This window comes from Cyclopterus lumpus, chromosome 1 (assembly GCF_009769545.1).
Source record: "Cyclopterus lumpus isolate fCycLum1 chromosome 1, fCycLum1.pri, whole genome shotgun sequence".
In the NCBI taxonomy this organism is placed as follows: Eukaryota; Metazoa; Chordata; class Actinopteri; order Perciformes; family Cyclopteridae; genus Cyclopterus; species Cyclopterus lumpus.
Genome location: NC_046966.1, coordinates 17,157,975 through 17,175,283, shown reverse-complemented (window position 1 = coordinate 17,175,283; position 17,309 = coordinate 17,157,975). Strand labels below are relative to the sequence as shown.

The 17,309-nt window shown below is 39.8% G+C and overlaps 1 protein-coding gene across 1 annotated transcript in view; it reads left to right on the top strand.

The window, feature by feature from the left end:
- Window positions 1-17,309, top strand: part of tbck (TBC1 domain containing kinase) — a 34,085-nt gene that overhangs the window by 642 nt on the left and 16,134 nt on the right. Inside the window, exons 2-22 of the mRNA XM_034546804.1 lie at window positions 97-309; window positions 860-932; window positions 1,063-1,177; window positions 1,310-1,383; window positions 2,089-2,230; window positions 2,368-2,428; window positions 2,519-2,580; window positions 2,920-2,981; window positions 3,216-3,364; window positions 4,073-4,208; window positions 4,303-4,402; window positions 4,963-5,012; window positions 5,135-5,264; window positions 5,465-5,563; window positions 5,652-5,714; window positions 5,789-5,915; window positions 6,173-6,223; window positions 6,336-6,419; window positions 7,499-7,584; window positions 9,466-9,502; window positions 12,346-12,507. Of these exons, the coding sequence (XP_034402695.1) occupies window positions 117-309; window positions 860-932; window positions 1,063-1,177; window positions 1,310-1,383; window positions 2,089-2,230; window positions 2,368-2,428; window positions 2,519-2,580; window positions 2,920-2,981; window positions 3,216-3,364; window positions 4,073-4,208; window positions 4,303-4,402; window positions 4,963-5,012; window positions 5,135-5,264; window positions 5,465-5,563; window positions 5,652-5,714; window positions 5,789-5,915; window positions 6,173-6,223; window positions 6,336-6,419; window positions 7,499-7,584; window positions 9,466-9,502; window positions 12,346-12,507 (2,056 nt within the window). The 5' untranslated portion in view covers window positions 97-116. The remainder of the gene's footprint in view (window positions 1-96; window positions 310-859; window positions 933-1,062; window positions 1,178-1,309; window positions 1,384-2,088; window positions 2,231-2,367; window positions 2,429-2,518; window positions 2,581-2,919; window positions 2,982-3,215; window positions 3,365-4,072; window positions 4,209-4,302; window positions 4,403-4,962; window positions 5,013-5,134; window positions 5,265-5,464; window positions 5,564-5,651; window positions 5,715-5,788; window positions 5,916-6,172; window positions 6,224-6,335; window positions 6,420-7,498; window positions 7,585-9,465; window positions 9,503-12,345; window positions 12,508-17,309) is intronic.

Sequence of the window (17,309 nt, the reverse complement as noted above, 5' to 3'; positions counted from 1 at the left end):
ATGAGTTACTATATCATGGATATGATCCGAATGTTCTGCTCATTAATACATGTCTATTATTCACAACTCATGTTGAAGTCTCTCTCCCATCATCAGAGCTTCAAGCCAGTGGCAAAATGAGGCCCCTCAAAGACGCCCAGCTGGGGGCCTTCACCTTTTTTGCCTCAGCTCTCCCTCATGATGTCTGTGGGAGCAATGGCCTCCCTCTCACCCCCAACTCCATCAAAATCCTGGGACGTTTCCAGGTCCTCAAAACCATCACTCACCCCAGACTCTGCCAATATGTGGACATGTCCAGAGGGAAACACGGTATAACTTTATGTCAGGGTGTAATCATACTGTATATCCTCTCTTCCTATTTGATTGCATTTCATTTTATTTGGGCAAACAAAGTAGTATTTATTAACTACCATTTATTAAGGTAGTCTTGTTTCATCCTGTTGTTCTGTGTGGAATGCATGTTTGCTGTGATTAACAAGCAACACGTCTGTTGTTAATTGGTTACATAAAGCTTTGTATTAACAAGTGGTGAACATAATGATATCGCGTAGGACTGCATTTTATTGTAGTCCAAAAACACAATACCGCATGTTACCATTTCAATATTTTAGCCCCAGCAGTAGGTATTTTTCTGCCACCTGGAACAGTTGCACAGGAACCAACATTTTAATTAAAATGCAAGTTTAGTTCCTCAAAAGGTTCTTGGTCCCTTGGGAAAGTTCATGTAGTGGAAAAAAAACACCTTCTAAGATGGTATTGTTTTGTACTGCAATAATGTATATCATAGAGTTGTGAAAAAACATAAATGCATTCCATGAATCTTCTAATCTTCAAAGTGTGTCTTCACCTTGCTCTACAGAACGGCTGATTGTTGTTGCTGAACACTTTGAAAGCAGTTTACGTGACTTCCAAAAACAGGGGAAAACACCGAGGTGAGATTTAAAAAATAAAAAATCCTCATATTCTGAAGTAATTACAGTGTATGTATGTATCTTCACTGTCTTTTCTCTGACTCGGTAACCACTTGGTTTAACACACACTGTCGGGTATTTGTTATTTTAGCCCAGAGAATGTGCTGCAGATAGCCTATGAGGTCCTTGAAGGTCTGGAGTTCATGAACAAACATGGTATGGTGCACAGAGCCCTCAGCGCACACAATGTGCTCATGGACTGCAAGGTAAAATTGTATTGATTTATGTATGTCTATCTTTAAGTGACTGAAAGTCTGATAATTTAAAAGACGATGAAATGATTGCTTAATGTAATACTGTCACTGTAAAATATGTATATATTTTTTTGTTCTTCAAAGGGAAATGTCAAGCTGGCAAAGTTTGGCCTTTATCACATGACTGATCATGGGGCCGATGTAGATTTTCCCATTGGGTACGTCTTTTTCTCCTCATTCATCACATGGAAAGGTCCATTAGCGCTCTGGAACTCTTTAACTGTTGGCACTGAGCGATCTGCAATGTCTGTTAAGGTCAACGTTTCACTTGTGTCTGTTTGCTGTTAGTCAAATCATAAAAAAGGCAATTGACCATAACATTGATGCATAATGGCCCATTGCTTGTTCAGGGAAACCAGCTTTTGGGGCATCAAAATAGCTTCCTGTTATAGAAACTGTAACAGATCGTTGGACTTTTGTCCTAATCCAAAGGCCCTTGGGCTCTATCAAGTATCTCTGTAATATCCTTTTGCAGATTGAAAAGAGGAATGATGGCACATATCCATGGCTCTCAATGACATCTGGATGAAAAAAATGTAATAAATGTAACTGTTAAACATCTATGCGCAGCTGAATATGTGTGACTTAATGACAGAAATGTGTGCAATTACATCACTTTTCATGGAAATAATTGTGTAAGATAATATTATGTATTCATTTATAATATGGAGTTGACATTGTTAAAACCTAATAATTCAACAAAGCTGACAAATAAATGAAAAACTATGACGGGAGATTTCTACACTGAGCTTTTGAACCAGTAATTCGTCATAGTGTTTGATTTTATAGGGAATGCTGGATATCTATATTATTTGGAGACTGACAAAGTACTGTGCTTATCTGTCATGTGAACATGACCTCAGGTACCCATCATACCTTGCTCCAGAGGTCATCGCTCAGGGCTCCTTCCACCCCAGTGACTCTTCCCACGACAAAACTCCTCTGCCTTCAGGACCCAAAACTGATGTCTGGTCGCTCGGGGTTTTGTTGTTTGAATTATGTGCTGTAAGAATCCTTTAAGAACCTCTTCAGACAAGAATAAGGCGCTCATACAATATAGGTTGATGCTGTTTGGGCTAGCCTGAACTTAAGCTGCATGGATCATTTGCCCCATTAAGTCTAATGCTGTGAATCAATTACAGGGTCGACGGCTGCTGCAGAACATTGATATTAGTGAGAGATTGAAATTCATCCTAACCTTGGGTAAGTAAAAAGGACATAATTAATCTAAGTACTGAGCAATATGTTCCATAATTCAATTAGGCTGACACAGTGATATTGTTTGTCACTCAGGTTGCATAGACGACATTGTCACTGTCCTCGCTGAGGAACATGGTTGCCTGGATGCCATCAAGGTAAAGTCAAAATCATTGGCTGCCTTGATCTAAGTTAATAATGTTGACAATAATACATAGAGATATTTGAATGGTATTTTTTTAAGGAACAGACTTTTAGACATTACTCTGAAAGTAGGTTGCATTATTGGCATCACAATATTATACAATATATTATATATTATCATAGTTTATGTTTTCACTCCGCAATAATACCAAACTTCCCAATGCATCAGGATTGAATTGAATTCTTTAAAATGTTGTCAAAAGTGAGAATATGTTCCTGATTTTAGGTCAAGAAATATCTAATAAAAACACAAGCCTGGTGTGAACTGTAGCTAATACGGTTGTTTTTTACAGGAGCTGCCTGGAAATGTCCTTGAGTTATTAAGGAAATGCTTGACATTCCTTCCTTCCAAAAGGTAAATGCAGTGTGATGGATTTATTTAGTTGTTGTAGGATTCCATAATACTAAAAACTGAAATGATACCAAAAATAAACAGATGCAATTTATTGCCGTACAACTTTTATGACTTTATATTATTAAATGTTTAATATAGTAAATTATAAGTTCTTAAATTACAAATTAAAGGCAGACTCCGTGTTTGTGGACATTTTTCTGTCATGGCCATGTTGTCTTTGTCTGTGTCTTCCAGGCCGACCCCTGCAAACCTGCTGGGAGACCCTGTGTTTAGTGGCGTCTCGCGCCTCTACACACCCTTCAAGAAGCCTGTTGGTCTGTTCTCTTCCTCTCTGCGCTGTGCACATCTGGAACTCCCAGAGGACATCAGGGAACTTTGCAAAGGTCGTCCTCAACTTCACACAACTGTACATGCAGCCTGACACCACTCTTCATGCTACATGCTCACCTCTCAGCCCTTCTTCCACTTGACTAAAGCACTTTTATTTATCAAAGAATTGATTACCTTGAAGTAGGTTTGTGAAGCATGCCGACATCAATATTAATAATAGTAGCAGCATTTATTGTCAAAAAAGATCTAATTGGTGTCCTGTGAGGTTTTTCTTTTGATACTTGTAGCTACTTGAAATCATAGTTAATTTGTATTCTTGCTTTTACCTTTTTATCTCCCCAAATTGCACTTATTTTAATTTGTTCCAAATTCAATTCAATGAAACATACTATATGTAAAGCTTTCTGAAAATAAACAGGACTAAATCCTAAATCTGTGTAACACATGGCAGACACACTGGTGACGTTTTTGTGGATGGGGATACATGTTTCAGTTCAACAGGATTGTCACACCTCAGTTTCACATACGGTCCAGCACAATATAGACTGTTTACTCTGGGAAGAGATTATCAGAGATTTGTAGGCCAAATCAAATCACATATTTTAAATATATATTTAAGTTTTATTTCCAAAACAAGATTACCCTGCTATATGATTTGACATGTCTTGATGTCAGGAGATGATATTAAACTTGCTAATGAAGTGATAATTTGTGTTTTGTGTGTTTGTGTGTGTTTGTTTGTGTGTGTGTGTGGTTATTAGATGATGAAGACTACCTGTCGGAGCGGGCCATAAATGAGGTGCACCATCTGTGGTGTCTGGCGGGGGGAGACCTGGAGAAGGAGCTGACCAACAAGGAGATCATACAGTCCAAACCTCCGATCTGCACACTGCCCAAGTACATCACACGCCCAAATATACACTGATGATGAAGGCATATGCAAACTTCAGCTGATATTCAAACTTGATAAAACACCTCGCTCTCTCTTCAGTTTTGTCCTGGAAGACGGGGAATCATTTGGCCAGGGAAGAGACCGGAGCTTCTTGCTTGACGACACCACAGTGACGTTGTCTCTGTGCCAACTCCGAAACGTAAGGCGACAAACTTGTCAGCAGACATGTTCAGTATTGTTTTTCATGTTTGGGCAAAGGGTTGGGTTTTGACGTCGGGTTTGGAGATATGGAGAAAATATAATATCTCCAAATGTTGACCAAATATCTTGATATCGACGTTGTAACAATATCGTAGGGTTTACAATTGGCGGTTTCAACAAATATTTACATAATGAGATTTTTTTTAATATGATCATCAGTAATCTGGATATGATGGCTAAGTGAGAAAGGGCAAATTGTAGCACAGCTAAAATAGTCTGGTAATTTCTGAAAAGTACATCACATTATTGTAATGCAGCCTTTAAAAAGAAGAATAGACACAATATTTGACCATTATTTAGTTCCAAACAAAGGGAAGAAAACATATGAAACAGAGCTTTACAATAGATTGATTGATACATTGATAGGTGCTTCTTCATCTCACTAGCTAACTGTTCCATAAACAATCACTACATGTATGTTGTAAGCGGTTTCAAAATGCACCCTTTGACAGAATTTAACCTTAATTGTAAATCCGTATTATGTTTTTCGTTTTTCAGAGACTGAAGGATGTTCCAGGAGAAGCCTATTACCCTCTACTGGAAGACGAGTAAGCAATCTCCATCCTTAACTTTCCGCTTTGGCCTCTCCACAGCGTCACTATTCCCCCCCCCCCCGTCATTTATTTTGGCTCGGGTAATATCATATTCCCTTTACTTCTCCCTCCTTCAGACAGTCAAGTCTGCCCCAGTCCAACAGCAGCAATGAGCTGTCGGCCACCGTCACGCTCCCACTCATCATCCGAGAGAGAGACACCGAGTACCAGCTCATCCGCATCATCCTCTTTGACAGGCTGCTCAAGGTCTGCTCCACACAAAGTCACACATACGCACAAACTTTAACAGCACATTTGCACTCGCACACACAAGCATGTCTTCCACAATTAGACAGCGCCTAAATATGTGAGTGCCTATGTCAATTATTATCTGTATTATCATTTAAACAGGTTACTGTTGAATCAAAGTGTGGTCATTTCTACTTCGTTTCCTTTTTTGTCTTCAGGCTTATCCTTACAAGAAGAACTCAGTGTGGAAAGAGGCCAGAGTGGATATTCCCCCGCTTGTTCGAGGTCTGGCGTGGGCAGCACTGCTTGGCATTGACGTACGGGAGACTTGTTGTCATGTGTTGGGAAAAGCTGCAGTTTTAACGTTGTTTTGAGCGGACTTTTATCAGTTATTTATTTACACAGGGAGACATTCAAGCCAAATACGAGAGCACTGACAAGGATACTCCCATACCAACTGACAGACAGGTAACTCCTTTTAAAAGAAGACAAAGCAGTAACACGTTCACAATGTTTTTGACTTCATTCTTTTGTTTATCCAGATCGAGGTGGACATCCCGCGCTGTCACCAGTACGATGAGCTGCTGTCGTCTCCTCAGGGCCACATCAAGTTCAGGCGTGTGTTGAAAGCCTGGGTGGTCTCCCACCCTGACCTGGTCTACTGGCAGGGTTAGACACGGCTCCGTCAATTTATTTTGCTGTCTCACTGGATGTTTCTCCATTATTCTTTTTGTTTTACCCTCCATTGCAACCACTAACCCCTCAACCCCCTCCTCCTTTTGTTTGCGTTATTCCTTATTGTACCACACATTCTCGGACACTAGATGGTGGTCATGTCACATCTTGTAAATTCCCTTTTTCTGCCCTTTCCAACCATGTGACAGCAAATTTATATTAGAAAGTGTTTTTTTTCTCCATCATTTCAGGTTTGGATTCACTGTGTGCCCCATTCCTCTACTTAAACTTTAATAATGAAGGTAATTATTTACATTCTAATAGCTACTAGCTTACCACTGCTTACCACTTACCACGGCTTAGTGCTTTTTTAACTTTTGACTTCCTTTCATATTTTTCTTGTTCTTTTTACAGCCCTGGCATATGCCTGCATGTCTGCCTTCATCCCCAAGTACTTGTACAACTTTTTCCTGAAGGACAACTCTCATGTCATTCAAGGTGAGGTGTACAACTCGACTACGCACTTATTCTGCTGTGTTTTGCACAGCAATGCAGTCTTGTGATTTTAAAGCTTATCTTTTTTGTTTCTCTTGATATAAATTACACACAAGTTCAAGCTTACTTGTTTCCTCTTAAGCCATCCAGTGATTTTGAGATAATGTAATCAACTGCCACTGCAAGTTAAGTAATACGTATTAAACATGGTCAGCGCATTCAGCTAAGTTAAAAAACAAATTATCCCTGGCTGGCACAGAGCATCAGGCCCTCAGCTCAATGTTGATTACATTTTGGCTCCATGTTGTTCCGAAGCTGTAAAAACTAATTTCAGTTTGTCTTAATGGAGTTAGCAGCTGAGCCACATCATTTAGAGATAGGGAAACAAATGAAACTGCAAAAGCCTGCAGAGAAACGTCACAATCAAGTCGTATGCGACAACAGCTCCACCACACACCTCTTGAACTCTGTGGGGAATGTGGCTCTTATCCTTTCTTTCCGCTGCTAGATGCCCTGGATAGCGAGCTAGTGTTCATCTGTCTGGTTAGAGGATCTTTGTTCATTTACACTGTGGTGCCAGTACAGCATTTACAATGTTGACATGTGCACAAGTTAATTTCTATTGATTGCACATTTGATCAGCAGTCGAGCTGCAACATTTTGTCTTTTTCCTCTTTGCAACAAATGGTTAAAAAAAAGTATCTAAACATTGAGATCTCATTGCCTCATAACTGATTTACTAAATCCAATCATGTATGTTTATGTTTATGTAATACATCTTGTTACTGCTAGTGTGCCATTGGTTAAGTTACAGTTTGCCAATGGTGGCACATGTGTCTGAGGTTGCCTACTCCTGCTGTAAAGTCTTTGGTCGAGTACACTTCCTTTCAGATTGTTAGCACTCAAGCTGTACAATATATATATATATATATATATATATATATATGTATGTATGTATGTATGTGTATATATATATGTATATATGTATGTATGTATGTGTATATATATATATATATATATATATATATATATATATATATATATATATATATATATATCTTTCCCTTTTGCCTGTGTTTCAGAGTACCTGACCGTCTTCTCCCAAATGATTGCCTTCCATGACCCAGAGCTCAGCAACCATCTAAATGAGATTGGCTTCATCCCAGATGTAGGTTTCCAAGAGTGCAAGTGCCCTGACACACTGATGACAATAGGCAGCAGTGGAGGGCATGCAGGATAACAACAGTGTCTTCTATTGCAAGTCAAAGACAGTTAGAAATTATTCTAGTTGTTTTCTCCCTATGAAGGCCAAAGGATATGACCATCCATAGATCACAGTGTATGTCTTTTCTTTTTTCTTCCACATACTCCTTTCCAGTATTTGCGGCGAGGGTCAGGTTCTCCCTGTAGTCCACTGGTGATTTATACAGCTATTAATGTCTGCCATGCACACTTAATGATGGTTCTCTGCCAGGCTTACCTTATTTCTCTTACTATATGCCACCTCTTCCTGCCCTTCCCTTCAGGTCGGCTCAGACAGTAACAAGGTTAAAGTGTCTACAGTCTCTTTGGGGTTTCGCTTAGTGTGCTGATAAGTGGGTGTCAAATGTGGACCAGACTCTGGGATATTACCCGATGAAAAGTGGGGTCTTTATCATCCTGCAGTCAGGGATCAAGGCGTCCTCTTCCTCCTCCTTGCAGTTTCTGATGCGGCAGCTCCTTTTCTAAAGTGGTGCAATTGATGTTGGTGAAATGTAGATTGTCTGCCTTAATTTAAAGTTTGTAGGAGAACATGGAATTAGGAAAGATACTTTGGCTTGTTGAACAAATGTTACCTGTAGTTGTTAATGTCACATGTATATGAGCCACACCTTGAACAGATGTCCCATCGTGATTCTTGCAATTTCTTGCTCATCCAATCTTCAAACTTGACAGTTCAAAGAATAGCATGCTGTTATGATGCTGACTTGACAAGTACCGTATGCACAGAGCTGCCAGTATTGACTTGCCTTTCAAAGGAGACTTTGTATACCTGTTTTTGTTGGTAGGCCAGGGTGATATTGGAACAGGCTTTGTGGAGACAGCTTTCATGCTTGATGTCAACCCCAGTAATTAGACTTTACAGACCACGAAACGCCTTTTCCTCTGAACTGTTGTTTTACTGAGGAAACAAATCCATTGGCCCTAAAAGACCGAATGTCACTGCACTATGAAATGGATTTACTTCCCAAAACAAGGCTACATTAATACAGTTTGTCTTGTGCAAGCACGCAGAAACCAGAAGTAATCTTTGGAAATGTGTTGGAGTTCAAGGACTACGCTCCAGTAATGCCCGAAGCCATCGCCAGAGAGTCAGATTGCATGTGGCCAGCGGTTTAATTCAGTCCATTCTCAATTTGGCCACATCTGCTCCCCTGGGTCTGCCTTTTACACCTCCACTAATCCAATCTGGCTGGACTTGCAGTTCTGCTAGTGAGCGGTTGAGTTGAGACTCAGTGCGGTGGCTTTCTCTCCTGGTCATCCCTCCTGGGCTCAGAGGAAGTCTGCTAAACAGTCACCAGCTCCCACACAATTAGCTATTAATTATATGAGCAGTATTCTTGCACACTCTGCTGCAGACCCTTTAGTACTGAACATTACAGAGCCTCAGCGACAGTGGCCAGTGGCAGGTGTTATAACAGGTGGTTAATGGTGGAGTGTGTGTGCGGTCTTTAATTTTAATTTGATAGATTTCCTCCAGGGAAAGTGTAGAATGGAGAGAACGGAGGATGGATGACGAGATGATTTGTATAATGAGATTCAGTGTTATTTTTCTCCCCATTGACTAATAACCAAACTCAGCAGTTTGCTTTTTATGGCCGTTTCTGTTTCTCAGAAGGCATAAAGATGTCTGCTGCATGTTTGAAAGACATCTCTTTAGTGGGAGAGCTGTTCACTTATTTCATGTGAGCTCTCAGCAATTTGATTGGACATACTGAATATTGCAGACCGATGAATGCTACATTATTTCCTACGTGTTCTTACTGTATATCTTATTTCTTTTTCTCAGCTTTATGCTATTCCGTGGTTCCTGACTATGTTTACACGTAAGTAGCTTTTTGTTTTACTCACAATGTGGATATGATGTGTCACTGAGCATAATCAAAAACTTTCAGAAGGTAATTTGAGTCTGCTTCAATTAAAGTATGAATAAAAGAGACTGAAAAGGTCAGTGGGTCCAGTATGGACCAGATCTGTAGGTTTTTGTCTCGGTGACCTTTATTCTAGCTGCTAATTAATTCCAGATCTGAAAGGAAAGGACTCGACACACTACTTTATCCTCATTTAGTTTTTTTATTTAAATACATCCTAAAAGGCTTTCAACTACATCTTGCAGTCTACAGCAGTGGATATAGTTTGCTCAGTTATCTTTGTTTATCTTTAACAGAATACATAAAAAAACAAATTCAGGTTCCAAAAACCAGTGGTGAAAAGTAACTGAATACATTAAGCCAAGTACTGTTGTTACTTTTCTCAATTTGATAACATTCAAAACATATGATGAACTGTTAAAATAAAAATTATAGATAAAATTTGCTCATTTTAAACAAACTCAACATTTAAGTCTTTCTTACATGTTCATCAGTAATAATGATCCAATAATATATAATAAAACACTGACATGGGCCAATCTTGTTGCCGATACTTATATACTGTACACCGTTAAAGGCAGGGCTTGTATTTTATCGCGTTGTACCTTTTGGTTTAAGTCAATTATTTGAATTATTCTTCCAATGGTCTCTTTTTAAAGTGTTTCTCTTGTCTTGTAATTCGTCGTTTTTTGTTGTTGACATGCTGACTGTGGTGCGTATCACTGTAAATGAATATTTTTCCCAAAAGGCCAGGCAGAATTGGATGGTGCACTATACGGTAGTTTTTAAAAGGCAACAGTCACTTGTATGCAGGAACCAAATCTGAGCGAGTGTCACGTCTCTGTGACTGAGCCGAGTGGCAGCACTCAGCTGGAGACTTTACAGAGTTCCTGTTGGCCCGTCTGCACCATTTTATAATAATAATAATAATAATAATAATAATACATCGAATTTATATAGTGCTTTTCAAAACACACAAAGACGTCTAAGTAGTGACTCATATACCAATAATGCTCAGTTAGAAAAATAACAACCAATTGTGCATTAGATATGAAATACAGTGTACTGTATTAGCCATTGTGTGTATTGATTCCATTCTCATGATTTTACAGTCGGCTGAAAACACGCAGATAATGTATTCTAACCTTCAGCCGGCGAGACGACTTTTGAGGTAACAATAAGAAGGAGAAAAAATACAGTTTGTCAAGGTCCATAGGTAGAATGTGGCGGACAAAATCAATTCCAGGCGCTCTACTCCGGAATGGTAACAATATAAGGCCTTTAATAAATATTGATTTGATACATTATAAAAATAACTCATCGCTGAACTTTCCTTCCTCAGGAGAACCTTTAGGAGGGTGTGATGTAATTTTATACCTTTTTGTGCCCCGATTTATTAACGACTTAAAAAATGTACGACATTGAATGCCCTAAATTGGATTGTTTGTTCCACATACTAATGAATGTTTTCGCTCTTTAATATAACTTCTAGATTTAAGGGTGAAGATGAACACTCTTGCTGCAAGTGTTTCCTCAAGATAAAAAAAATAAAAATAAAGCTCATAAGGAACTTTTGGTCGCTCTATTAACGATGAGAAGATACTGTATGTCCATACATGCCACACTGGGGTTGTACAAAAAAGCAACTTTTGGTTGAGACTTGCAAGCAATAACAATATTACAGATTCCAGCAATAATTGTAGGTTTCCTCGCTTAGTTGTGGAAATGTGTTGATTCCAGTAAGCACAATGCAAAGTAAGAGTCCTTTCACCTTCTGTGCTGCAGCTAAGGTACATTAATATTATTATTATTATTATTATTATTATTATTATTATTATTATTATTATTGTGTATTATTTCTTTGCTGGTTCTCAGCATGCAGTTTGTCAGTTGATGGCAGCATTGAGTTTTTATCTTCAGCAGGGCAGAGTTGGAGCTCTGAAATACGAGCGTATTAGCAAGGGTCACAGATCATTGCTACAAATTCAATAATGTGCAATTAGCCTCTGTGCCTTCTAGGTACAGACCCATCATACGGTACATTTATTTGAATAACTTTTTGCCTTCTCAATATTATTTTAGATAGTTGCATTTGAACTTAGCTAGTCTGCAGACTCATATAGACAGGACATACCTTTACATTAATTGTAGCAAATTGATCTTGTTCAGCCCTCTTGTGGTGAGGTCTTCAGTCAATTACACACACACACACGCAGAGACCACTCCTGGGGCAGAGAGTGTAAGGTGTGACCCTTTTACCGCCTACCCCTTATCCTCCCCCTGAGGCAGTGTGTGAGTCCAGTATTCAGGAGGTGTGCCCCTCTGACTGCTAATGTTCTCAATTCAATATGAGACAAGGTTGGAGGGTCATCCTCAATTCTCACACACACACACACACACGCACACACACACAGATACACTGCCTGTCAGTCACATGCTCTAGTCTGCACGCGCTGACTGCTAATGTGGTGCGGACCCTCCAAGACATTTTCTCGCCACTCCTGCTCTCTCGCCCTGACCAAAACTGCATTCCACACACACGCACACACACGCGCATACTATTGCTTAGTGAGCTTACCATTTTAAAACCATAGAGCCATCTTAAGTAAATGCACTATGCACATGCAAATCACACTCATTATGTACAAACTGATTCCCCATTTCTCGGCATGCTATTATATCCCGCTTGCCGGAGCCTCTTGTGCATCCCTCGTAGGATTTGTCTTTTCAGGCACTTTGGTATTCAGTCATTTAGTAAAATCTCCCCTGTTGTGTGTATTTCTGTACGCTCCATCCAGATGTGTTTCCACTGCACAAGATCTTCCACCTGTGGGATACGCTGCTGCTGGGTAACTCCTCTTTCCCCTTCTGCATCGGCGTGGCCATATTGCAGCAGCTGAGGGACCGCCTCTTGGAGAATGGCTTCAATGAGTGCATCCTACTCTTCTCTGACCTGCCAGGTGAGAATATGAGCTGGCATATGCATCTTTGTAAATACTATGTCTTCCTTGTGTCCCTCCTTATACTTAGGCTATGGGCCAAATTTTCTTAGGCAATAAAGAACAACCTAACAGCATATGTATCTACTTTCTACATGCAATTAGTTGTATCTCTGCACTTGCTATATGAACAAGTCCAAATCGCACAAATACTTTTTTCTGCCTTCCTTAAACATTTCTAAAAGGTTGTCCATCTGTGTGGGCAACTGCAGGAGGCAGATTTTTTTTTTTCGTTGACAAAGTGACAATGTGTTAATGATATCCTCAAAGCAGGCAGCGCTGCTCTCCAACACATGCACTCCTTCCTTGATGTGCTCGAGGCGTGCCACGCTCTACATCTGTCGCACAGTCAATCCCTGCACCCTGGAAATTGCCTGCCACAATAATCACAACCTCCACAGTATGGCTCTCCAGAGCTTCAAATCCCGCGTTGGTCTGTGTAGACCGCTTATCCACTAAAATTAGTTGTTGCCATTGGGTTCTTCGGTGCTATTATCAGTCATGAGACATCTAACCAGAAAGGTTAAGATGCACCTTTTCAGCTCTGGACTACAAACGCAGAAATACTCCAGCAAGAGAAGTAGATAAGACACACATAAATAAAGCCTAGCGTTAGCATGGGGATGTGAGGCCAGCAGGCTGCCTGAAGCAACTATTTGCTTTGCCAATACAAACATACAGAGACATGTATTAAACATTGCACTTAACACAGGGAGACGGTTGGGTGGTGCTAAATCACACTGGTAGGAAATGGGTGCAATCCAGCATAATGAACATAAAATGCGATACACCTGCATCTGTTTTTTGGTATTTTTTTCCCACTCTCTTTACAAGTAATGATGTAAAAATATCCAAAATACAGTGTTTTAATTCCGCTCTATGGTTGTTAATCCCGGTTTCAGTATTCCTGCCTCTTTTCTCAGGAGGGTCGACGAAATTAACGAGGTGGGTTGATTCTGATCGTACAAGCTTTATGCTTGTCCAAGGGGACTTTTAACATGGCTTTTAATGTGACGCATTGCCCAGTGGCCTTTGATGTTTTTGTCGACGATGTATGCCTCACAGAGTAGTCTCTCTTAATACATGCCCTCTTTACGGCTCCTTTTCAGTTGCACAAAGAGATCAAATATCGGTGACATAAAATCAGAGAGCTGCATTCATAATGTATCTCTTCAGAATGTACCTCTCGCCTGAGGGACAGCTCAAACGATTTCCTTTAAAAGTCTATTTCCAAATGCTGCTCAGTCCTATTTTTTTCTTGCTGAAAGGCAGAACGACATTTGTTTTTTAAAACCCACAGAGACAGGGAGGATTTGTCTAAAAGGAATGCTGGAGCTCTCTGTAAACTAAGGCCAGCAGCCTCCCCATCAGCCAAAATTTACTGTTGCCGTACTTCACTCTGTTTTACTGTCCAACAGATTCATGTGATTGAGGCAGATGGAAAAAGGGAGCATGTTCTCCTTATAAAGGTAAAATATGTTGGCCTAGAGCTGCAGTCAGCTTCTTTGGCAAGATTTCCTGAGAGTGGCTACCGCTGCCAGCTCGTTTCTGTATATCACTTCCAACCGTATTATCGCAGCTTGTGTATACCTGGGGTAGTTACAGTGTAGTATCTGGCAAACTATATTAGCAATGAATCCCCGCCTGTAGACTGACCTCAAACTTTTTATTTAAGTTTCCAGCCATGTTCTAGTACACAACATGGCACAATATGACTTGTTACAGACGGTTTAATCCAAGTACAAACCAGTTCAGCACAATATGCATCACCCCTAATAAATGAGAGAAGAGGTCCCACTACTGTGGGCTTATTAGCCTTGAATGTGAAGGCTTTATATTTTCGACATGCCAGCAGAATGGCTCTAATGATGACAATGTTACTGTCTGTCTGCTGGCTGTTCCACCACAAGTTCAGCTTGTGACGGAATTTCTGCAAAAACTACTGACATTCTCAGCCACATTGTCTGTACTTTATTTTTAGGGCTAAATAAAAATAGTTAGCTCGGCAACATGCTTCAATAAAAAGGTGGCCACGTTGTAGCTTCTCTGAGCTGTAGACTGCTAAATATTTTTGATTTAATGTACATTTGTAGTGCATGCAATTCAATGGATAATAAATGAAAGTAAACATATAGTGTGGCCATGTTAGATAATTGAGTTACAAAAGATAGACCATGTTTGTTGGTTTTGGAGGTCAGTCTGTATTTGCTCTGCGTCACCACATTCATGTGGTTATGAGTATACACACACACACACACACACACACACACACACACACACACACACACACACTGTGAGTTATGGTAGATATCTTGTGATTTGTGGCCCGCACCTGCTCCTTGCTGACAACAGGCGTGCAGAATTGATGTCCTCATACAACTGAGGCTCACATTCATTTGTTTCAGAGCAGAGTCCACATGCTCCACATGCGTGTAACAACAGAAACTGCTGTGTGTGTGTGTGTGTGTGTCTATAAAAACATGCCCTGATGCTGGAATTAAGTAGTTGGAAAGAGAAATCAAATAGGATACAGCTGATTGTAAAGAGAAATTAACAATGTAATTTAAAAAAACATGTTTAGACTAATCAAAAGCTAAGCTATTAAGTGACCAGATAAACCTGCTTTTGTAGGACCACATCATCTCCCACTGTGTACCATTCTGGTTTGGTGCACACCATCATTGACATTTCTGTACATTTCAGCCCGTGCATGATGGGAGCCTGTGTTTAGTGGTGATGACAGGTGAAACGCTAAAGTAACATGCATATGCATTTTGACTTAATCTAAGGTTCAGTGAAGTGGATGAACTTTACAAGGTCCATAAGTATGCTTGACATTTAGTTGTGAAATAAAAACAAGTCTGCTCTCTTTCTATTCCCTTCGGCAACTGTCGGAATAAAAGTTAACGGTCAAGATAATGTTACAGGACAGTGGCTCTTAAATGATTCAGACACACTCTTCTCTCTCCCTTCTTCTAGGCAGTAAATGGGGCCAGTGACAATAATTCTCAGTGACAAGCCTATTACACATAACACTGTGAAGTCTATAGTTGCCAATATTCCAACGAAGAGAAGGAATACAGATTTAAGGGAAGCGATGCAGACTATAAGGTCGTGCTCCAACCACTCGTTCCCAATACTGTCAATAACTTTACTGTTACTCATCATCCTTCACACAAATGTGTTACCTTAGTCATTTTGGCTCTCTGGACCATAAAGAAAGACTAACGTAGGTGTTGTTATTAAGTGTTATGAATGATATCCCACTCAGTATATCAGAGTCTGAAATCGAATTAATTGTGAAACAGGTAAGACCCGTGCTGCAACATTTTGCCTTGAAGCCAGCAATTCATCTCAACTGCCATTTGTTTGCAATTAATCTCATTTTGTGATTCCCATTTGCTAAGTCTTGTAGCCTTGGGTAATCTATAACTTTCTCTTGTTTGGAGACTTCATTGATTCACAATAGACCCGAAAGGCTCTCCCCGGCTGACATGGACCGTGTGTTTACTGATGATGCAGCCGCATTTGCCTTCACGGGACATTAGCATCTGTCTCAATGAGCAGCGCTGGGCACAGAACCGATGAGCTCTAGTTATAGACGTTTAGTTCTGAGAAAAACAAGCACGAGCTGCTCAAAGTGCCAGAGGCAACACTGCACACAGGCACACCTTGAAAACATCAGCAGAAGGAGACGCAGAATATTGATGTTGGAGGTTTAGTTTTGGAACTGGATGACAAATTTGGCGTGACATATTTGCATTTGCATTTGGGAATTTGACTGAGAGAGTAGTCTGGAGCATTTTAACATTAGAGTATGAATACAATAATACTATTGCAGGCAGTCAGCATTAAGCAGGACCTGGGTATCATATCCATATTGACAATATTTACATGGGGCTGAATGTCTTCATTATCCCAGATTCACTCCAGCTTTTGAGCTCAAAGTTGAACTGTGTCTACAAATACTCAGACCTCAGAGAAGCCAAGTTATTTCCGAGCTCCCTATTTTTCACTGTTTGCAGAAAAGGGGAAGTTCTCATTTGAAAATGACTAACACTAAGTGTTTTTATGACATTCAGAACTGAAGCATTTAATTAATAATGTCCTCAGGTAGTTTCTTTTAAAGAGCTAAAGGACTCCATTCAGAAGACTGACAGGCTACTCTGTGTACACTTTCATACGTCATAAAAACTGATAGAAATAATACATTGGTACCATTTTGAACCACAGAAATAAGCTGATTTTAATCTAATGCTGCATTTGACATTTTATCCAGTGAGTCTGTTCATTTTGTATGCATTGTATGAATTTAGTATATACAATCCTTTTGATTTGTGAACATGCCTTGGAGACTATAGTAATTATTAGTTTTTAACATTTCTTTGGCACCGCCGTTCATCCTCTCTCTCGCTCTACAATACCAAGGATCAAGATTTGCATAACCTTGTTTTTGTTTGTTTTATCTTGACCCTTAAAGACATGCAAATCCAATGCACATCATCTATCTAAGTGTCATCAAAACAAACAAGCAACAATTGGAAAACCCTCTCATGTCATTCAAGTGTAAATTTTAAATGTAATCAACAGCATAAATCATTCCCTCATGTGTTGCCCAAATGTAGTCATTGGTACACAGTATAACTATGAAAATCAAAGGTGGATGGATGAACAAACCTCTGGACAATAGATAATCAATTTCCACACTCCCACCTTATGTGATCAATGTCATCGTGGTTTACAAATATGGAGCTATTCAAAAT